The sequence below is a fragment of the Triticum dicoccoides genome, chromosome 6A, assembly GCF_002162155.2.
Source record: "Triticum dicoccoides isolate Atlit2015 ecotype Zavitan chromosome 6A, WEW_v2.0, whole genome shotgun sequence".
Taxonomy (NCBI): domain Eukaryota; kingdom Viridiplantae; phylum Streptophyta; class Magnoliopsida; order Poales; family Poaceae; genus Triticum; species Triticum dicoccoides.
In genome coordinates, this window is record NC_041390.1 from 499,540,423 (window position 1) to 499,564,747 (window position 24,325).

The following is a 24,325-nucleotide window of genomic DNA, read 5'->3' on the forward strand; positions in this document are numbered from 1 at the left end:
GGTTGGGCACCCAGTATGTGTTGTGAGCATATGTGAACATGATCTTGTGCTTCTTCAGGTGTTTTACTTCAAATTAAGGGTTTACACTCTAATTCAGTTTCTTACTGGATACACGCAAATTTTCCCCATCCGAATATCAGCTACTTTACGATAACCTATGTAATAGGCGTCTTGTTACCATACATTTCTTCAGTCTTTAACATGTATTTCTTTGATGTGACTACTGATGCATAATGCCACAAATATAAACTGCTGTTATTTTGGTAGGTGGGAAAGACTCTGCTCCATCATCAAAACCCTGTGGATCAATTGCCACCAGTCTTTGGGTTGCAAAATCTGGACAGAGCCTTCTGAAGTTTGACAGCCATATCTTGTCAACTGTACATTGCCGTGCAAGATGCCAAAAATAAAGAACCTGTCTGATGCATGTAAAGTATCATTTTCTCCAGATGGACCTATATCTGAAGAAACACTCGAGAGAGTTCGTGCACTGTTAGGTGAGTCGAACTTTATACTATTTTGAATAATCTGGAGTTATTTACGTGGAGATTGCTATGGTACAGGGTACATACATCATCTGGTTGCAGAGTCTTGTAAATCCTTCCTCTCCTAACATTCCTCACTCAGCATTCTCACATAAATTGCAATATTACATACACATGTACCATAGTCATCGTCTTCTGCTTTTTTTCTAATGTCCTTCATCCTAACTAGATGTCAGATCATGCATTAGCCTCACTATACTGCTTTTATCAGTAACTGGATGTTACTGAATCAAGCTGAGCCACTTGTTGTTATATGATAGAAAGTTTTAGCAGTAATCATATTGCCAAGTTAGTTTTTGTAATGCATGATACCAACAGCGCATAAAAGGTATGAACACAATGGATTCGAGAGCAACTTATAAGTTGCTTGAAGGTGGTGGCTTCCTTTTTAGCTGTGCCTCATCCTTGATTCGTTTCATTGCACAAATCATTAATCTTCTGTATAATGTTTTTTATTGAAACCATTCCATGCCTTCTATTTTAAAAAAAATGTGCCAAGAGTTTTGAAAAACTCATCAGCTACATTTCCTGGTAAACAATCCGAACTTACCGATCAATAAGACAAGAACATTTATTTGTGTTGTACTATTTTCATGTAAGGAGTTTCTTAATAGTCTTAGTTGTCAGTGCTCGTGAAGAGGTATGACCAACAGTGAACTACATGTGCTACTCTAATTGCATGGCAAAAGCAGTATTTTTATTTGGAATGGTATAAATGTCCACTTCCAACCCATAACTTGGGCTCCACTTTTGAACACTAAACTTACTGTTGAAATTGTAACCTCCAACTATTTAAACGATCCAGTTATCACTTATCACCTTAAAGTGATTGGATTAGTGGTTTGGGTGACATGGATTACGTGTTTGTCATGTTTAAACATTGCCATGAACTAGCAAACCCCACAGAAACAAACAATCAAGAAACTCATCATTCGGACAGAGAACTTCAATTATACTTCTTGAAATGGAACCAAAATTGGTAAATAAGTACTTCGATGGCATGGCAAAACGTGGCAGTAACATTAACAAGATATTATTATTTTCTTAGCTGCTTTGGCCATCTTCATGTTTGATATGAACTTGTGATGTACTATACTGCTTCTAGAATTTGTTCCATTGCTAATGTAGGGTAAAACTTGCTTTTCATCTCAACCGCAAAAAAAAACTTGCTTTTCATCTGATTCAGCGAAACCATAGCAATGAGCATTTGCAGACTCATAATTGATTCTATTTTGTATTCCCAGATGAGATCAGACCTTTAGATCTTGGTTTAGATAACGAAGCACAAATTGCACGTACTTGGAATAGTTCTACGCGTCAACAGAATGGGAGGCGAGGACGCGGTGGGCCTAATCAGTACGCGCCCACAATCAAATATCTGCACATTCATGAATGCGAAAGTTTCTCTGTAAGATCTCTTGCACGTCATCTAAGCATTATCTTAATTAATAAACTGTGCATTTTCAAATGAATACATGAAGTGCCTCCTTTCTTATAACTTTGATTTTCATAATTTATTATGCAGATGGGTATATTTTGTATGCCACCGTCATCAGTTATTCCACTTCACAATCATCCAGGAATGACTGTGCTGAGCAAGCTTCTTTATGGCAAGCTGCACGCCGAATCGTATGATTGGATTGATGTAGCTGATCCAACTGACCCGTTAAAGCGTAAGTTCTGCCATTCGAAAATCTTCTACACAACAATAGTTGGCCATGGCCGTAGTCCTCCAATTGGTTAATTTGTTTGTGCATGATATCCAGTATGCAACTCATGACTTATCTAGTTCTTTTTCCCCTTGCTTAATAAATGGAAATGCAAATTACTATGCAAAACTAATGTGGAATGCGTTTTATGCAAGAAGATAATTTTATTGGACATTTCCTTTCATCAAATGAACATGTCATGCAATTTCTTGGTACATTTCTTATCATGAAATCCGCACAGTATGCAATGACCTATAATGATCTGTGGTGTATGTTGGGGACCTTGCAGCAATAGTTATTTGAAAGCATCTTTTTTAGATGTAGCAGCAAAATTGCTGGAATTAGTAAATATGGCCCTAATTAGATGCTACAGAACAGCAACCTTGTTTGTGCCCTTACCTTCTATTCTCAGAAGTAAATTGGGCCATTTTCACTGTTGAATGTCCTAGAAAAAGGCTTTTGCTCCCATGTTTCGCTCTTCAAATTCTACTGATGTTGTCAATTACAGGAACTCTATCTGTGATGCCAAATTTTGTGTCATGCCATCTGTTTCCACACCCTACTTTGTGTCTCAATTATTCAGTATGGCATAACTTGCCTATTGCGGCACAGAAAGTTGCTGAGTAGTGGCTGGATACTGATGGCATTCTTAATCGCAATTTGTTAATGCTAGCAAACACCTCAAAAGTAATGCCAGATAGTTAGTTGTCATAAAGGGCAACCTGGTGCATGTAGCTCCCGCTTGCGCAGGGTCCAGGGAAGGGTCCGACCACTTTGGGTCTATAGTACGCAGCCTTTCCCTACATTTCTGTAAGAGGCTGTTTCCAGGACTTGAACCCATGACCTCATGGTCACAAGGCAGCAGCTTTACCACTGCGCCAAGGCTCCCCTTCAGATAGTTAGTTGTCATGCATTTAATAAATTGCTGTATCTCCTGCTATCTAATTTTGATGAGCTCAAAGAATGTCTATGCTTAGAAACTAGTCTTATGGATCATTTATTAATCATGCAAATGATCCTAGTTTAAATCATTTTGTTGGTTGTGTCAAATTTGTGTGCCGACTAATAAGATTATGTAGCCTATTACTCCCTTGGGTGCAGCAAGACCAGCAAGGTGTGTGAGAGACCGTGAAATGACTGCGCCAGAGACAACCATTCTTTATCCTGATAGGGGTGGTAACATCCACACTTTCAGAGCCATCACACCTTGTGCGCTCTTTGACGTCCTTTCTCCACCATATTCTGCTGAGAATGGGAGAGACTGTTCATACTTCCAGAAGTCTTCAGTCAAGGAGCCATCTGGTAATATACAGCTCTTGACATTTGATTATTGTTTTTAATCTATTTTATGTTATGCCAGTTTTGAGTTGTTTTAACATTTTCTGCTACAATTTACCAGTTGTTTTGCCGAGTGAAATAGATAGCTCAGAGGTAGTCTGGTTGGAGGAATTGGAGGACCATCAGCCTCCGGAGGGCTTTGTTGTTGCTAGAGGTTTGTATAAAGGCCCTGTGATAAGGAGATAGTTAGGTTTTTATACCACTTTTGCCAATGGATTGAGGATGCAGAGGCCTCCTAATATCAGTTGTATGTGGCTTAGTAGAGCAAGTATCGTCCAGGCAACCTGCACGCAGCCTGTGGTTTACGTTGTACACACACGACCTGATGTGGATGAATGAAGAGCGTTTGAGACCATTTTCATCGTGCCTGCTCGGTACTGGAGCAATGCTGATGGTCTGTGATGTACCCACGTGGCTCTTTTATCAGATGAAGGCCTTGGAGTATATACTTCTTTTGAGAAGAGGAGAGTTCTTGCCACGCTGTATTAGGTAGAAAACAAGTGGCATGGGCTTCTCACCTAATGATTGTTTCAGAAAAAAGATTTGGTGTGATGAACCGATTATTCCGTGTCATTATGTAAACAATCGCATAAACATTCGTTGGGATAAATCTGTCTTTGCAAAAACTGGCAATGCGGTGTATTCTGTCAGAGTCTAGTAACCATTCCTTTCCCTTCCAGTTAAGTCTGTCGTCATTTTTCAACATAAAGATTGTTTTGCATAAATTTCCTGTCTTTTCACTAGTCACTCAGTACTCTATTAGAACATATGCACAGAGAATTTTTTCCCCTCTTAATTGTCAAGAGGCTACTAAATACTTGGCCAATCTTTTGGGGATACATGTTGGTCACGATATTCAGCACCAAGGGCACCCCAGCGCATATAATGGAAGCCACTCCGAGTCTCTGACCATGCCTAGCGGAGCGACGAGCCGTGCTTTGTATTCCCTTTTTAACATTTCGAATCAATGAAGTTCCAGCGTTCCCCTAAAAAATGAAATTTGATAATTGCAAACTTTTGTTTTATTTTGCGAGTAAGGCTATGGATTATATTTAAAACTCCCAATGACGCAAGATGTCTAAAAAAACAAGATAATTACAAGCAGGTTATGAGAGAGACAAACTTGATCTCAAGCACGAGCTGAATGTGCCTCACCACTGCCGAAGCTGACATGACCTTGTATTGGTTGAGTGTGGGTCGCCACTACCGAAGCTGACATGACCTTCTATCGTGTTGTTGGAAAATTGTGCCAAACCCTTTACCAAACAAAACTTTCCCAGCTTCACAACACCGGCGAAGAGGGTGCCTCTGCGATGAAGAGGGAGAGCAAACAACCAAAGAACTATCTGTCACGTCAAGGAGACACCAAAGGAAAAAAAAAAAGAGGACACCGCCTCTGCCGCAAAAACAAACAGGAGAACATCACCCCCCTCAAGAGTGCCACTGGTTGCCAGCAACACCACCATCACAAAGAGCAACAAGAAGAAGACCATTACCTTAGAACCAACACAAAGACACATGAATCACCTGCTCAGATTCGGCACCGTAAGCTAAGCGAGGAGAGATCTAGTGGAAACTTACTCGGTGCTGTGACCACCACCACAGGAGTCGAAGCCATGAAGAGCCACAGACCTAGCTAAGACACTAGACTATTGGACACACGCGAAAACAAAGTCTCGGGGTTTCCCTTCCTCCAACCGTCGCTGGAGTAGTCGGTGGAAGTGAAGGAACCTCGGAGACGCGTAGTCTAGGGCCCTGATTCCTCGCTGCGGTGGCTAGGTCACGACTTGGGAGAAAAACGATTCAATATGGTTAAGCTTGTTGTGGTGGCTAGAACTCATAGCAGAACTATCGTTTGGTTGTAGATGACAGTGCAATGATCGATGAGCTGAGATAAGGATTATCGGTGCCAACTAAGTCCTTGTTCGGTTCCATGACAAATAAGAGGGATTGACATGTATTGGCAGGGATTAAATCCCATCTAGTTCAAATTTCCCCCAAACGCCCTCCATTCCACTCCAATCCACTTTTTTTTAAGGGAATGGCTTAACCGAACAAGGCTTAAAAGGGAAAACAGAAATTCTCGGTACAAACAACAATTAATAGGAAAAAGCCCCATGGAGAGAATAACATAACGTCAAATACAATTTCTCAGCATAAACGAGAATATCAATTAACCATGCTTCATCTCATTAGCAATTACAATAATGAAATAAAAATTCCCAGTCTAAATGCGGATAACAATTAGTCATTCTTTATCTCAACTCCTACCATCCAAGTAGCACATTAATTCACAGAAAAATCCATTTCAAGACTGCAGCTGCAGTCCTATATACATCTAGCCTGACGGAGGGAAGTCTCAAAGCATTGAGTCTTGTAGCCAAATCGATGAGACAAACGAGCTTCAGAACGCCGAGTATTGGTTCCTAGTACGAGTAGGCTCTAGTTATGTGCTCAAGATTAAGCGCACAAATGTGAAAATACATGAGATACCTCATGCCCAACAGTAGTAGACTGCTGCAAGCCTGAGAGTCCCACTGTCCCAGCAAGAGCCCACTGTCAATGTGCGCATCTGCTTACGATTCACGCATGCATACATGCGTCCCCGCAGCTACGCATGAGGGCAGCGAACAGTATGTTAGAAGTATATAAACAACAACAACAACCACAAAGCCTTTAATCTCAAACAAATTAGAGTAGACTAGAGATGAAACCCATAAAATCTCGCAACCAACTCATGGCTTTGGCATATGGATAGCAAGCTTTCACGCACCCCTCTTCATAGCTAGCTCTTTGATGATACTTCAATTCTTCAGGTCTCTTTTAACGGACTTCTCCCATGTCAAATTCGATCTACTTCGCCCTCTTTTGACATTCTCCGCACACTTTAGCCGTCCGCTATGCACTGGAGCTTCTGGAGGCATGCGCTGAATATGCCCAAACCATCTCAGAGGATGTTGGACAAGCTTCTCTTCAGTTGGTGCTATCCCAACTCTATCTCGTATATCATCATTCCGAACTCGATCCTTTCTCGTGTGGCCACACATCCATCTCAACATACGCATCTCCGCCACACCTAACTGTTGAACATGTCGTCTTTTAGTCGGTCAACACTCAGCGTCATACAACATTGCGGGTCGAATCGCCGTCCTGTAGAACTTGCCTTTTAGCTTTTGTGGCACTCTCTTGTCACAGAGGATGCCAGAAGTTTGACGCAACTTTATCCATCCGGCTTTGATTCGATGGTTCACATCTTCATCAATACTCCCATCCTCCTGCAGCATTGACCCCAAATATCGAAAGGTGCCCTTCTGAGGTACCACCTGGCCATCAAGGCTAACCTCCTCCTCCTCACACCTAGTAGTACTGAAACCGCACATCATGTACTCGATTTTAGTCCTACTAAGCCTAAACCCTTTCAATTCCAAGGTTTGTCTTCATAACTCTAACTTCCTATTTACCCCCGTCCGACTATCGTCAACTAGCACCACATCATCCGCAAAGAGCATACACCATGGGATATCTTCTTGTATATCCCTTGTGACCTCATCCATCACCAATGCAAAAAGATAAGGGCTCAAAGCTAACCCATGATGCAGTCCTATCTTAATCGGGAAGTCATCAGTGTCGACATCACTTGTTCGAACACTTGTCACAACATTATCGTACATGTCCTTGATGAGGGTAATGTACTTTGCTCGGACTTTGTGTTTCTCCAAGGCCCACCACATGAAATTCCGCGGTATCTTATCATAGGCCTTCTCCAAGTCAATGAACACCATATGCAAGTCCTTCTTTTGCTCCCTATATCTCTTCATAAGTTGTCGTACCAAGAAAATGGCTTCCATGGTCGACCTCCCAGGCATGAAACTAAACTGATTTTTGGTCACGCTTGTCATTCTTCTTAAGCGGTGCTCAATGACTCTCTTCCATAGCTTCATTGTATGGCTCATCAACTTAATTCCATGGTAATTAGTACAACTCTGAACACCCCCCTTGTTCTTGAAGATTGGTACTAATATACTCCGTCTCCATTCTTCTGGCATCTTGTTTGTCCGAAAAATGAGGTTGAAAAGCTTGGTTAGCCATACTATCACTATGTCCCCGAGACCTTTCCACACCTCAATGGGGATACAATCCGGGCCCATGGCCTTGCCTCCCTTCATCCTTTTTAAAGCCCCCTTGACCCCAGACTTCTGGATTCGCCGCACAAAACGCATGCTGGTCTCATCAAAGGAGTCATCCATTTCAATGGTAGAACTCTCATTCTCCCCATTGAACAGCTTGTCGAAGTACTCCCGCCACCTATGCTTAATCTCCTCGTCCTTCCCTAAGAGTTGGCCTGCTCCGTCCTTGATGCATTTGACTTGGCTAATATCCCTCGTCTTCCTCTCTCGGATCTTGGCCATCTTATAGATGTCCCTTTCGCCTTCCTTTGTGCCTAACCGTTGGTAGAGGTCCTTATACGCCCGACCCCTTGCTTCACCAATAGCTCGCTTTGCGGCCTTCTTCGCCATCTTGTACTTCTCTATGTTGTCTGCACTCCTATCCAGGTATAGGCGTCTAAAGCAATCTTTCTTCTCTTTAACCGCCTTCTGGACATCATCATTCCACCACCAGGTATCCTGTCTTCGCTTTTCCTTCCCCTGGACACTCCAAACTCCTCCGAGGCGACCTTACGAATGCAAGTCGCCATCTTCATTCACACATTGTCCGCATCCCCTCCTTCCTCCTAAGGGCCCTCCTTAATGACCCTCTCCTTGAACGCCTGAGCTACCTCCCCCTTGAGCTTCCACCACTTTGTTCTAGCGACTTTGGCACGCTTATCCCGCTGGACACAAATCCGAAAGCAGAAGTCAGCAACCACCAGCTTATGTTGGGGTACAACACTTTCTCCAGGTATCACCTTACAGTCTAGGCACGCACGCCTATCTTCTCTTCTCGAGAGGATGAAATCAATCTGGCTAGAGTGTTGGCCACTACTAAAAGTCACCAGAGTATATAAACGTGTAAGATCGAGATAAGAGTTAGAGATAAAATATGTTTAAATCTTGTATGATTTGTCTTGTACTTCAAATCTTTTCATTATGTTGTACTCCTATATGTACCCATATGAGGGCATCTATAGCCGGACGGGACAATTTAGCCCTTCAAACATCCACGGACGTGCCCGACCAGCGTCCAGGCGTGTCTTACTTTTTACCTTATATGTCCGGTTATATGCATGTGATTGGTGGAGAAGAAGGGAGAGAAAGAAAAGAAATAATAAAGTAAGAAAAAAGATGCTCTGTGTGGGCCTAATCCTATGTGGCGGACGCAGGACCACTGACCGGACACACCCGTGCATTTAAGGAGGCTTTGAGGGGTTTGGTTGGGTCAACTTTTTGCTTCTATCTCCTGTCCGGCCAGTGGTCCCTGCGCTCGTCCGGTCAATTTGAGAAGTCCGACTGCAGATGCTCTAAGGGTCGGATCAATACAACACAATAAAACACAAACATTAGACATCATATAATTTTCTACTTGATATTAGAGCGGTTAGTCTAACGACGTCAACCTAGGTTTCTCCATCACTTCCGTAGCTCGCCGCCACCGTAGAGATTAATCTCTTCTCTCTGGTCTGCGATCATCAAAGATGAAACCGGTTCCGTAAATTAGGTTAGATCAATTCTCAAAGTTAAAAATTCCATTAGACTAGTTTTACCCTAGCGACGGATAAATCAGATTGCTTTGTTTTTCGGTGAAGAAAATAAGGACTTGTTGCTCCGAAACGGCCGCCAAGTGTTTAATGACCTCCCGCGACTTCAGACTTCAACGATCCGTGCATCCGGCAACTCCATCTTCGTGCACATCCAGCTATGCGACGCGGTCGAACTTGATCCGATTTGTGCGCTCAACATGATCGAACTCAATTCGATCTGTGCAACGCACACGACACTTCAGACCTCACTTTGATGCCGCTCGCCTACAGGCTACGATCGACTATATCAACCTCCAAAAGCCGCGTGCATGGCCGGAACAACGAGGTCATGGGCGTAGGTCACATGCAAGGACAACGAGTGCAGATGCACACACGAGCGCGTGTTCAAGTCGCCTCTCCCACAACACCACCAGGTGGGCTGCATCGCAAAGGAGGCCACGGTACCGGGACATCCAGGTTGTGAGATTTTCGTAGGAATTTTGGAGGATTAGATCCTTAGTTTTTCTTTAATATTGGTTGTTTGATTTATAGGATTGAATCCTAGAATTTCTAAGGATTCCTGTGTATACTATTTTTTATAGGATTTTTCCTATTCTAAATTTTTTAGAATCCTTCCGTAAAAAAGAAAAAATAATTTTTTAAGAGAAGGCCATCATAGCTAGCTTTATTAGATCAAAGAACAATTACATCGTTCATCAGCTGACTAAGTAAGAACCCAAGTGGTTCATTACTCCAGCTCTCATTATGTTTATTACAAAAACTAAATTTAGCTAGTTCATGTGCTACTGAATTTGCATCACAGAAACAATGCTTGAACACGACCTTCCCAATTAACGTTGTCGTATCTATGCAGTCAGCAAAAATCGCTGCTGATGCATCCCACCATTGGTCTTGCCCTTGACAATAGTTCACCACATTTATCGAGTCAGATTCAGCTTCAATTCTGTTGAAACCCAGGGAATTTATAAATGATAAACAATCACGCATAGCAATTGCTTCAACTGTCATCACATCAGCAGCATGATGGACAATTATGCACTGTGCAGCTATGAACCGCCCCTTCTCATCACGCAAAATGGCTCCTATGGTAAGAAAAAAGAACTTTTAGAATCGAGCAAATCAAGAAGACCCTTAGATTTCATCTGATGTTGATGCACGCCTGCATGGATGTACCAAAGTCCAAAGTGCATATGCATGTGTTTTCTAAAAAAGTGCCTGCGCATGAAACGGCGGCAGCAGAAACTTCTTCGATCGTTCCGAGCTACTCTACCCAGGGCCACCGGCGCAGCACAACCTGATCTTCGTCGAAGTTCAAAATTTTATTCTTTTCATAATAATACGTTTCTCGTTCATATCGCAAAGATCAAAGTACAAGTCACGTAAACACCGACATGACAAAATTGAAAAGACAACATATCGTCTTTAAGCTTGACACCAATGCCTGTCACCTACTTTCGGCACCACCACAACAACCACCAAAGAAAAAGAAAATGATGAATTACCTTCTCATCCGAGCTCGAGGCGGCACCACATATACACCAGCCGTACGCAACGGTACACACCGACATTTACTCCTGGAGATCTGCATCGACCCCGCCACGACTCATCGAGTTGTATGACTACATCACGCCCAAAAAAGAAAAACTGCGTCGAGCAAATATGAGAGAAGCGACATCAAGATGCACAATTCACACGCGAGGCTAGTGTGGAAAGAGATACAATTCTTCATCGACTTTTTCAGCATAACACGACATTGACACTTCATCGCTGCAAGGGACGCTTCCAAGCAAGTACAAGACGTGACCTCGGCGACGGTTATGGGCACGTCACGATGGGACATTGACAGCGTCATCTGCGATGACACGAAGTCACTATAGAGAGTTAGTGACAACCCGTACACGGGCACACGGTCCTGGCAAAACCGATGTGTCCTCTATGGGTTTTCTAAGGTCTTGGCGAAACCGAGGGACTCATAGCTGATGATACCCTCTGACATCCGTAAGGTGCATCCTCTATGACTATAGCTTCTCATCTACAACATAGCACAATTTCTTTTGCGCCTCCGGCTTTGAGCGGCTTCATCATCCACAACGTCTATGTTGGGGAACGCAGTATTTCAAAAAAATTCATACGATCACACAAAATCTATCTAGAAGATGCGTAGCAACAGAGGGGAGAGTGTGTCTACGTACCCTCGTAGACCGAAAGCGGAAGCGTTTAGTAATGCGGTTGATGCAGTCAAACGTCTTCGTGATCCAACCGATCAAGTACCGAACGCACGACACCTCCGCGATCTGCACACGTTTAGCTCGGTGACGTCCCTCGTACTCTTGATCCAGTTGAGGCCGAGGGTAAGTTGTGTCAGCACGACGGCGTATTCACGGTGATGATGAAGTTACCGACGCAGGGCTTCACCTAAGCACTACGACAATATGACCGAGGTGGAAAACAGTGGAGGGGGCCACCGCACACGGCTAAAGATCAACTTGTGTGTCTATGGGGTCCCCCCTCCCCCGTATATAAAGGAGGGGAGGAGGAGGCTGGCCGGCCACAAGGGGCGCGCCAAGGGGGGGAGGAATCCTACTCCTAGTAGGAGTAGGTTCCCCCCTTTCCTAGTCCAAGAAGGAGAAGAAGGGAAAGAGGAGAGAAGAGAAGGAAAGAGGGGGGGCGCCCCCTTCCCCTTGTCCAATTCGGACAGGGCAAGGGGGTGGGGCGCCACCTCTGGACGGCCCTCTCTCTACTCCACTAAGGCCCATTGTGGCCCATTAATCCCCCGGGGGTTCCGGTAACCTCCTGGTTCTCCGGAAAATACCCGATACAGTTCGGAACCATTCCGGTGTCCGAATATAACCTTCAAATATATCAATCTTTATGTCTCGATCATTTCAAGACTCCTCATCATGTCCGTGATCTCATCTGGGACTCCGAACAACCTTAGATACATCAAATCTCATAACCCATAATACATATCATCATCGAACGTTAAGCGTGCGGACCCTACGGGTTCGAGAACTATGTAGACATGACCGAGACACATCTCCGGTCAATACCCAATAGCGGAACCTGGATGCTCATATTGGTTCCTACATATTCTATGAAGATCTTTATCGGTCAAACCGCACAACAACATACGTTGTTCCCTTTGTCATCGGTATGTTACTTGTCCGAGATTCGATCATCGGTATCATCATACCTAGTTCAATCTCGTTACCGGAGAGTCTCTTTACTCGTTCCGTAATGCATCATCCAGTGACTAACTCATTAATCACACTGCTTGCAAGGCTCATAGTGATGTGCATTAGCAAGAGGGCCCAGAGATACCTCTTCGATACACGGAGTGACAAATCCTAATCTCGATCTATGCCAACTCAACAAATACCATCGGAGACACCTGTAGAGCATATTTATAGTCACTCAGTTACATTGTGATGTTTGACAGCACACTAAGTGTTCCTCCGGTATACGGGAGTTGCATAATCTCATAGTCATAGGAACATGTATAAGTCATGAAGAAAGTAATAGCAATAAACTAAATGATCATAGTGCTAAGCTAACGGATGGGTTTAGTCCATCACATCATTCTCTAATGATGTGATCCCATTCATCAAATGACAACACATGGCTATGGCTAAGAAACTTAACCATCTTTGATTAACGAACTATTCAAGTAGAGGCATACTAAGGACACTCTGTTTGTCTATATATTCACACATGTACTAAGTTTCCAGTTAATACAATTCTAGCATAAATAATAAACATTTATCATGATATAAGGAAATATAAATAACAACTTTATTATTGCCTCTAGGGCATATTTCCTTCAATCTCCCACTTGCACTAGAGTCAATAATCTAGATTACACAGTAATGATTCTAACACCCATGGAGTCTTGGTGTTGATCATGTTTTGCTCGTGAGAGAGGCTTAGTCAACGGGTCTGCAACATTCAGATCCGTATGTATCTTGCAAATCTCTATGTCTCCCTCCTTGACTTGATCGCGGATGGAATTGAAGCGTATCTTGTTGTGCTTGGTTCTCTTGTGAAATTTTGATTCCTTTGCTAAGGCAATTGCACCAGTATTGTCACAAAAGATTTTCATTGGACCCGATGCACTAGGTATTACACCTAGATCGGATATGAACTCCTTCATTTGCTGCTTCCAAAGCAGCTATGTATTCCGCTTCACACGTAGATCCCGCCACGACGCTCTGCTTAGAACTGCACCAACCGACAGCTCCACCATTCAATAAAAATACGTATCCGGTTTGTGACTTAGAGTCATCCAGATCAGTGTCAAAGTTTGCATTGACGTAACCGTTTACGACAAGCTCTTTGTCACCTCCATAAACGAGAAACATATCCTTAGTCCTTTTCAGGCATTTTAGGATGTTCTTGACCGTTGTCTAGTGATCCACTCCTAGATTACTTTCGTACCTTCCTGCTAAACTAATAGTAAGGCACACATCAGGTCTGGTACACATCATTGCATACATGATAGAACCTATGGCTGAGGCATAGGGAATGACTTTCATTTTCTCTCTATCTTCTGCAGTGGTCGAGCATTGAGTTTGACTCAACTTCACACCTTGTAACACAGGCAAGAACCCTTTCTTTGCTTGATTCATTTTGAACTTCTTAAAAACTTTATCAAGGTATGTGCTTTGTGAAAGTCCAATTAAGCGTCTTCATCTATCTCTATAGATCTTGACGCCCAATATATAAGCAGCTTCACCGAGGTCTTTCATTGGAAAATTCTTATTCAAGTATCCTTTTATGCTATTCAGAAATTCAGTATCATTTCCGATCAACAATATGTCATCCACATATTATATCAGAAATATTACAGAGCTCCCACTCACTTTATTGTAAATACAGGCTTTTCCAAAAGTCTGTATAAAACCATATGCTTTGATCACACTATCAAAACATATATTCCAACTCCGAGATGCTTGCACCAGTCCATAAATGGATCGCTGGAGCTTGCACACTTTGTTAGCACCTTTTGGATCGACAAAACCTTCCGGTTGCATCATATACAACTCTACTTTAAGATATCCATTAAGGAATGCAGTTTTGACATCCATTTGCCAAATTTCATAATTATAAAATGTGGCAATTGCTAACATGATTCAGACGGACTTAAGCATCACTACGGGTGAGAAGGTCTCATCGTAGTCAACTCCTTGAACTTGTCGAAAACCTTTCGCAACAAGTCGAGCTTTGTAGACAGTAACATTACCGTTAGCGTCAGTCTTCTTCTTGAAGATCCATTTATTCTCTATGTCTTGCCGATCATCGGGCAAGTAAACCAAAGTCCACACTTTGTTATCATACATAGATCCCATCTCAGATTCCATGGCGTCAAACCATTTGCGGAATCTGGGCTCATCATCGCTTCCTCATAGTTCGTAGGTTCGTCATGGTCAAGTAACATGACTTCCAAAACAGGATTACCGTACCACTCTGGTGCGGATCTTACTCTGGTTGACCTACGAGGTTTGGTAGTAACTTGATCAGAAGTTTCATGATCATCATCACTAGCTTCCTCACTAATTGGTGTAGGAATCACTGGAACTGATTTCTATGATGAACTACTTTCCAATAAGGGAGAAGGTACAATTACCTCATCAAGTTCTACTTTTCTCCCACTCACTTCTTTCGAGAGAAACTCCTTCTCTAGAAAGGATCCATTCTTAGCAGCGAATATCTTGCCTTCGGATCTGTGATAGAAGGTGTACCCAACAGTCTCTTTTGGGTATCCTATGAAGATACATTTCTCCGACTTGGGTTCGAGCTTATCAGGTTGAAGCTTTTTCACATAAGCATCGCAACTCCAAACTTTAAGAAACAGCACTTGGGTTTCTTGCCAAACCACAGTTCATACGGTGTCGTCTCAACAGATTTTGATGGTGCCCTATTTAACATGAATGCAGCCGTCTCTAAAGCATAACCCCAAAACGATAGCGGTAAATCAGTAAGAGACATCATAGATCGCACCATATCTAATAAAGTGCGGTTACGACGTTCGGACACACCATTCTGTTGTGGTGTTCCAGGTGGTGTGAGTTGCGAAACTTATTCCGCATTGTTTCAAATGAAGACCAAACTCATAACTCAAATATTCACCTCCACGATCAGATCGTAGAAACTTAATTTTCTTGTTACGATGATTTTCCACTTCACTCTAAAGTTCTTTGAACTTTTCAAATGTTTCACACTTATGTTTCATCAAGTAGATATACCCATATCTGCTTAAGTCATCTATGAAGGTCAGAAAATAATGATACCCGCCACGAGCATCAACACTCATCGGACCGCATACATCAGTATCTATTATTTCTAGCAAGTCTGTTGCTCGCTCCATTGTTCCAGAGAATGGAGTCTTAGTCATCTTGCCCATGAGGCATGGTTCTCAAGCATCAAGTGATTCATAATCAAGTGATTCCAAAATCCCATCAGCGTGGAGTTTCTTCATGCGCTTTACACCAATATGACCTAAACGGTAGTGCCACAAATAAGTTGCACTATCATTATTAAACTTATATCTTTTGGCTTCAATACTATGAATATGTGTATCACTACTATCGAGATTCAATAAAAATAGACCACTCATCAAGGATGCATGACCATAAATGATATTACTCAGATAAATAGAACATCCATTATTCTCTGATTTAAATGAATAACCGCCTCGCATCAAACAAGATCTAGATATAATGTTCATGCTTAACGCTGGCACCAAATAACAATCATTCAGGTCTAATACTAATCCCAAAGGTAGATGTAGAGGTAGCGTGCCGACCGCAATCACCACGCGCATTGCCACCTCGTCCTTAGCCAATCTTCGCTTAATCCGTAGCCCCTATTTCGAGTTGCAAATATGAGCAACAGAACCAACATCAAATACCCAGGCGCTACTACGAGCATTAGTAAGGTACACATCAATAACATGTATATCAAATATACCTTTCACTTTACCATCCTTCTTATCCGCCAAATACTTGGCGCAGTTTTGCTTCCAATGGCCAGTCCCTTTACTATAGAAGCACTCAGTCTCAGGCTTAGGTCCAGACTTGGGCTTCTTCACTTGAGCAACAACTTGCTTGCCGTTCTTCTTGAAGTTCCCCTTCTTCCCTTTGCCCTTCTTCTTGAAACTAGTGGTCTTGTTGACCATCAACACTTGATGCTCCTTCTTGATTTCTACCTCCGTAGCCTTTAGCATTGCGAAGAGCTCGGGAATTGTCTCATCCATCCCTTGCATATTATAGTTCATCACGAAGCTTTTGTAGCTTGGTGGCAGTGATTGAAGAACTCTGTCAATGACACTATCAACAGGAAGATTAACTCCCAGTTGAGTCAAGTGGTCGTGGTACCCAGACATTCTGAGTATATGTTCACTAACAGAACTATTCTCCTCCATCTTGCAGCTATAGAACTTATTGGAGACTTCATATCTCTCAATTTGGGCATTTGCTTGAAATATTAACTTCAACTCCTGGAACATCTCATATGCTCCATGACGTTCAAAACGTCATTGAAGTCCCGATTCTAAGCCGTAAAGCATGGCACACTGAACTATCGAGTAGTCATCAGCTTTGCTTTGCCAGACGTTCATAACATGGTGTTGCTCCTGCAGCGGGCTTTGCACCTAGCGGTGCTTCTAGGACGTAATTCTTCTGTGGAGCAATGAGGATAATCCTCAAGTTATGGACCCAGTCAGTGTAGTTGCTACCATCATCTTCCAACTTAGCTTTCTCTAGGAACACATTAAAATTCAAAGGAACAGTAGCACGCGTCATTTATCTACAACAACATATACATGCAAAATACTATCAGGTACTAAGTCATGATAAATTAAAGTTCAATTAATCATATTACTTTAAGAACTCCCACTTAAATAGATATCCCTCTAATCATCTAAGTGATCACGTGATCCATATCAACTAAACCATATCAGATCATCATGTGAGAGGGAGTAGTTTTCAATGGTGAACATCACTATGTTGATCATATCTACTATATGATTCACGCTCGACCTTTTGGTCTCAGTGTTCCGAGGCCATATCTGCATATGCTAGGCTCGTCAAGTTTAACCCGAGTATTCTGCTTGCGCAAAACTGGCTTGCACTCGTTGTATGTGAATGTAGAGCTTATCACACCCGATCATCACGTGGTGTCTCGGCACGACGAACTATGGCAACGATGCATACTCAGGGAGAACACTTATACCTTGAAATTTAGTGAGATATCATCTTATAATGCTACCGCCGTACTAAGCAAAATAAGATCCATAAAGGATAAACATCACATGCAATCAATATAAGTGATATGATATGGCCATCATCATCTTGTGCCTTTGATCTCCAACTCCAAAGCACCGTCATGATCACCATCGTCACCGGCTTGACACCTTGATCTCCATCGTAGCATTGTTGTTGTCTCGCCAACTATTTCTTCTACGACTATTGCTACCGCTTAGTGATAAAGTAAAGCAATTACATAGTGATTGCGTTTCATACAATAAAGCGACAACCATATGGCTCCTGCCAGTTGTCAATAACTGTGTTACAAAACATGATCATCTCATACTGAAGGAAATATGCCCTAGAGGCAATAATAAAGTTGTTATTTATATTTCCTTATATCATGATAAATGTTTATTATTCATTCTATAATTGTATTAACCGGAAACTTAGTACATGTGTGAATACATAGACAAACAAAGTGTACCTAGTATGCCTCTACTTGACTAGCTCGTTAATCAAAGATGCTTATGTTTCCTGACCATAGACATGTGTTGTCATTTGAAGAACGGGACCACATCATTAGAGAATGATGTGATGGACAAGACCCATCCGTTAGCTTAGCACTATGATCGTTTATTTTATTGCTATGCTTTCTTCATGACTTATACATGTTCCTATAACTATGAGATTATGCAACTCCCGAATACCGAAGGAACACTTAGTGTGCTATCAAATGTCACAACGTAACTATGTGATTATAAAGATGCTCTACAGGTGTCTCTGATGGTGTTTGTTGAGTTGGCATAGACCGAGATTAGGATTTGTCACTCCGTGTATCGGAGAGGTATCTCTGGGCCCTCTCGGTAATGCACATCACTATAAGCCTTGCAAGCAATGTGACTAATGAGTTAGTTGTGGGTTGTTGTATGGAATGAGTAAAGAGACTTGCTAGTAACGAGATTGAACTTGGTATGATGATACGGACGATCGAATCTCGGGCAAGTAACATACCGATGACAAAGGGAACAACGTATGTTGTTGTGCGGTTTGATCGATAAAGATCTTCATAGAATATGTAGGAGCCAATATGAGCATCTAGGTTTCGATATTGGTTATTGACCGGAGATATGTCTCGGTCATGTCTACATAGTTCTCGGACCCGTAGGGTCCGCACGCTTAACGTTCGATCACGATTTGTATTATGAGTTATGTGATTTCATGACCGAAGTTTGTTCAGAGTCCTGGATGAGATCTCGGACATGACGAGGAGTCTCAAAATGGTCGAGACGTAAATATCGATATATTGGAAGGTTATATTCGGACATCGGAAAGGTTCTGAGTGCTTCGGGTATTTTTCGGAGTACCGGAGAGTTACGGGAATTCGCCGGGGGAAGTACTGGGCCTTCATGGGCCTTAGTAGAAAGGAGAGAAGGGCCAAAAGGGGAGGCCGCATGCCCCCCATGAGCTGGTTCGAATTGGAGTAGGGAGGGGTCGGTGCCCCCCTCTTTCCTTCTCCCTCTCCTCTCCTTCCTTCTTCTCCTACATGGACTAGGAAAGGGGGAAACCTACTCCTAGTAGGAGTAGGAATCCCCCCTTGGGCGCGCCCCTTGAGGCCGGCCCTCCTCCTCCTCCTCCCCTCCTTTATATACGGGGGAGGGGGGCACCCCATAGACACACAAGTTGATCTTTAACCGTGTGCGGTGCCCCCCTCGACGGTTTTCCACCTCGGCCATATTGTCGTAGTGCTTAGGCGAAGCCCTGCGTCAGTAACTTCATCATCACCGTCAACACGCCGTCATGCTGACGGAACTCACCCTCGGCTTCAGCTGGATCAAGAGTACGAGGGACGTCACCGAGCTGAACGTGTGCAGATCGCAGAGGTGCCGTGCGTACGGTACTTGATCGGTTGGATCGTGAAGACGTTCGACTACATCAACCACGTTACTAAACGCTTCCGCTTTCGGTCTACGAGGGTACGTAGACACACTCTCCCTCTGTCTTTGCTATGCATGTCCTAGATAGATCTTGCGTGATCGTAGGATTTTTTTTTGAAATACTATGTTCCCCAACACATACAATAATTTATATAATCACGTCTTGACCATATCACATCACAACATGCCCTGCAAAAACAAGTTAGATGTCCTCTACTTTGTTGTTGCAAGTTTTACGTGGCTGCTACGAGCTTAGCAAGAACCGTTCTTACCTACGCATCAAAACCACAACGATTTTTCGTCAAGTGTGTTGTTTTAACCTTCAACAAGGATCGGGCGTAGTCACACTCAATTCAACTAAAGTTAGAGAAACAGACACCCACTAGCCACCTGTGTGCGAAGCACGTCGGTGGAACCAGTCTCATGAACGCGGTCATGTAATGTCAGTCTGGGCTGCTTCAACCAACAATACCACCGAATCAAAGTATGACATGCTGGTAAGAGTATGACTTTTATCGCCCACAACTCTTTATGTTCTACTCGTGCATATAACATCTATGCATAAACCTGGCTCAGATGCCACTGTTGGGTAACGCAGTATTTCAAAAAAATTCCTACAATCACGCAAGATCTATCTAGAAGATGCATAGCAACAAGACGGGAGATTGTGTCTACGTACCCTCGTAGACCGAGAGCGGAAGTGTTTAGTAATGCGGTTGATGTAGTCGAATGTCTTCGCGATCCAACCGATCAAGTACCAAACGCACGACACCTCCGTGATTTGCACACATTCAGCTCGGTGACGTTCCTCGTACTCTTGATCCAGTTGAGGCTGAGGGTGAGTTGCGTCAGCACAACGGCGTGTTGATGGTGATGATGAAGTTACAGACGCAGGGCTTCACCTAAGCACTACGGCAATATGACCGAGGTGGAAAACTGTGGAGGGGGGCACCGCACACGGCTAAAGATCAACTTGTGTGTCTATTGGGTGCCCCCTCCCCCATATATAAAGGAGGGGAGGAGGAGGCCGGCCGGCCACAAGGGGCGCGCCAAGGGGGGAGGAATCCTACTCCTAGTAGGAGTAGGTTTCCCCCTTTCCTAGTCCAAGAAGGAGAAGAAGGGAAAGAGGAGAGAAGAGAAGGAAGGAGGGGGGGCACCCCCCTTCCCCTTGTCCAATTCAGACTGGGCAAGGTGGGGGAGGGGGCGCACCACCTCTGGACGGCCCTCTCCCTTCTCCACTAAGGCCCATTGTGACCCATTAATCCCCCGGGGGGTTCCGGTAACCTCCCGGTTCTCCGGAAAATACCCGATACACTTCGGAACCATTCCGGTGTCCAAATATAACCTTCCAATATATCAATATTTATGTCTCGACCATTTCGAGACTCCTTGTCTTGTCCGTGATCTCATCCGGGACTCCGAACAACCTTTGGTACATCAAATCACATAACTCATAATACATATAGTCATCGAACGTTAAGCGTGCGGACCCTACGGGTTCGAGAACTATGTAGACATGACCGAGACACATCTCCGGTCAATAACCAATAACAGAACCTGGATGCTCATATTGGTTCCTACATATTCTACGAAGATCTTTATCGGTCAAACTGCACAACAACATACGTTGTTCCCTTTGTCATCGGTATGTTACTTGCCCGAGATTCGATCATCTGTATCATCATACCTAGTTCAATCTCGTTACCGGCTAGTCTCTTTACTCGTTACGTAATGCATCATCCCATGACTAACTCATTAGTCACACTTCTTGCAAGGCTCATAGTTATGTGCATTACCGAGAGGGCCCAGAGATACCTCTCCGATACACGGAGTAACAAATCCTAATCTCGATCTATGCCAACTCAAAGAATACCATCAGAGACACCTGTAGAGCATCTTTATCGTCACCCAGTTACGTTGTGACGTTTGATAGCACACTAAGTGTTCCTCCGGTATTCGGGACTTGCATAATCTCATAGTCATAGGAACATGTGTAAGTCATGAAGAAAGCAATAGCAATAAACTAAACGATCATAGTGCTATGCTAATGGATGGGTCTAGTCCATCACATCATTCTCTAATGATGTGATCCCATTCATCAAATGACAACACATGTCTATGGCTAGGAAACTTAATCATCTTTGATTAACGAGCTAGTCAAGTAGAGGCATACTAGGGACATCTGTTTGTCTATGTATTCACACATGTACTAAGTTTCCGGTTAATACAATTCTAGCATAAATAATAAACATTTATCATGATATAAGGAAATATAATAACAACTTTATTATTGCCTCCAGGGCATATTTCCTTCAGTCTACACCATTGACCGTGACTACCTTAACCATGGCTACATCATAATGTTCGGCTACCTCGACATCGACATGCATGGCTATGTCTACAACTACTCACTGATAATAACTCCAGTCAACAGAGTCCACATCGTCACTATAGTCCACGCCACTACTGTTGTGACTGTGGGAGGGAATAGAGGAGATACAAGGAAGGCCCTAGAAGGATAAGTACTCACCGCCCTAGATGCGCGCGATGGAGAAGACGATAGAAGCTCAAGACTTCAAATTCAATCACAATCATCCGCTTCACTCCCACTATGACCGAGGGGGGATGTTCAACGTGTTTAAGATAGTGATATAATATGTATGTACTATGTACGACTTGTCTTGTACTCCAAGTCTCACTCCCTCACATTATTAACCTATATATCTCATATGAGGGTCAGATCAATACAACATAATAGAACACAAACATTAGCCATCATACACAGTAGCACTACATGTACATTAGTCAGGTGCGTGCTGATTTAGACCTGCCCAAATAGATGATTGAACGCGTTATCCAATCCATAATTGCACAACCTCGACTCATTGAATCATACACAGTGGAGGAGCGAGGAAAAATGAATGAGGGGGCCATTAATCCTTGTTGGGGAGGACCAACCCACTATATTACACTATTTTAGCAGCAAATAATCGTCTATTCAGATGCATATTAGACCTAATTTATGTTTGGGGGCAAGGGAGGGGGCTGTCCCTCTATCTCCGCCACCGATCATGCAACATATGAGGCGCTCGACTCCTACCACCTCTCGAGGGGGATCCTTCCACAGGGAGTCATTGCATACATCATTGCCGACGTGGGATCAATCGGCTGGGGGTCGCTGCATATGGAGTGCACGGTCATGATAGGTGGACAAATGGTTCACTAACATCGACCAGTCACCGGAACCATCTCTGTACAACACCCTTCGCGATGTGGAGCACAACCACGAAAACTCGCGGCATCTTCACCAAGGCTCTTGGGAGTGTTTGTCTACAACTACTCCGCGAGAATATCCATGTCGTCGAAATAAAGTAAGAGAGATGTTGCTGGCTTAAGGGGGGGGGAGGTGTTGAAATAAACGAGCACAACTCGTTTTGGTGTCATGGCAGTGTTTCCAAATGTGTGCCATGGCAGCGTTTTATGTAGTCTAGGCTGCCATGACAACATTTTGCTTTCTGTTATTTGGTGTCATGAAGTTGATCGATTTTCCACTGCCGGTGTGTGGATCTATACGAGTCACACATGCATGCATGCGTCCCCACACCCACGCTGGAGTACTGCCCCTCGGAGACAAGGGCATCGTTGGGGACGAGGATTTGTGGCACACAAGTGCGGGGAGACTCAGGTCCCCGGTGCCGTCTTATTATTTTGGCTTCCGATTTTCAAAGTTCTATGTATTTGAAATGAAAATTTTAAATTAATTTCTATTTTCATATTCATGTTTCTTGTGACTATTGCTTTGAAATAAGATCCATTTTGAATATATTTTGATGACTTTTAAAAATATGTTAAGTTTCGATGTTGAAACTTAGTACAAGCACCGATAAAAATTAATTATGTTGTGTCCACGAGTGAGAGCCTGACTTAATAAGAATGATAGACTACTCATATCAACAAGGAATTCCTTCTTTTTCGGAAGCTCATTCGAAAAGAACTTCAAAGTTAAGCGTCCTTGGCTTTGAGTAATTCTAAGATGGGTGACCGGCTGGGATGTTGGTCCCGGGTGTGAACGAGTCAACACAAAGTGCGCAGGAAACACTAGTGTTGGTCTGTGGGGCTAGTCTAGATCCCGCTAGGTGTAACGGTCGGGAGCCGATGACTATGGGCGTTATAATTGGTATCAGAGCCGACCCTCGTGGTTACATTAGCATGAGCGGGTAAGGTGCGCGGACATGTGGTGCATGACATGCGTGGCCCGTTATGGCACATGTGCAAGACTGGGCGCGCATGTGTGTGCCAGGGAACGTTCTTGATGGGCCGATGAGAACATCGGTTCCTTTGAGTGGGCGTGTATGTGAGAGACTAGCTTAACACGAATGATAGACTACTCATAAGGAATTCCTTATTTTTAGGAAGCTCATTTGAAAGGAACTCCAAAGTTAAGCGTGCTTGGCTTGCAGTAATTTTAGGATGGGTGACCAGCCGAAAAGTTGGTTCCGGGTGTGCATAAGTGAGAATAAAGTGCACACGAAAGACTAATGTTGGTCTGTGGGGCCAGTCTAGATCCCGCTAGGCATAACGGTCAGGAAACAGTGGTATGGCTGGGGTGTTACACTATGACCGATAAAAAAATGCTTAAACTTATGTCTCAGAAACTTGTTGAAACTTGGCAATTTTAGATGCAAAAGCTGTAAGTTTCATCGTTGAAACTTAAAGCATCTTGAGGGATTTTCTTTTTTACTGTGCCCTCGTGCGGGATTCAACTACTTCATGAATCACGAGGCAAATCGAGTGGGCGACATGGCTTGATAGATGACTGCACCCGCACTTACGTGCCCGTACGAATTTCCGGCAG

At 43.4% G+C, this 24,325-nt stretch overlaps 1 protein-coding gene across 3 annotated transcripts in view; it reads left to right on the plus strand.

Moving 5' to 3' along the window:
* LOC119317484 (plant cysteine oxidase 4-like) overlaps positions 1 to 4,276 on the plus strand; it is a 6,614-nt gene extending 2,338 nt beyond the window's left edge. For all 3 annotated transcript variants that reach the window (XM_037591955.1, XM_037591954.1, XM_037591953.1), the window contains 5 exons: positions 268 to 497; positions 1,790 to 1,953; positions 2,071 to 2,218; positions 3,356 to 3,556; positions 3,654 to 4,276. In XM_037591955.1, coding sequence (XP_037447852.1) covers positions 398 to 497; positions 1,790 to 1,953; positions 2,071 to 2,218; positions 3,356 to 3,556; positions 3,654 to 3,778 — 738 coding nt within the window. In that variant the 5' untranslated portion in view covers positions 268 to 397 and the 3' untranslated portion in view covers positions 3,779 to 4,276. The remainder of the gene's footprint in view (positions 1 to 267; positions 498 to 1,789; positions 1,954 to 2,070; positions 2,219 to 3,355; positions 3,557 to 3,653) is intronic.
* The last annotated feature ends 20,049 nt before the right edge of the window (positions 4,277 to 24,325 follow it).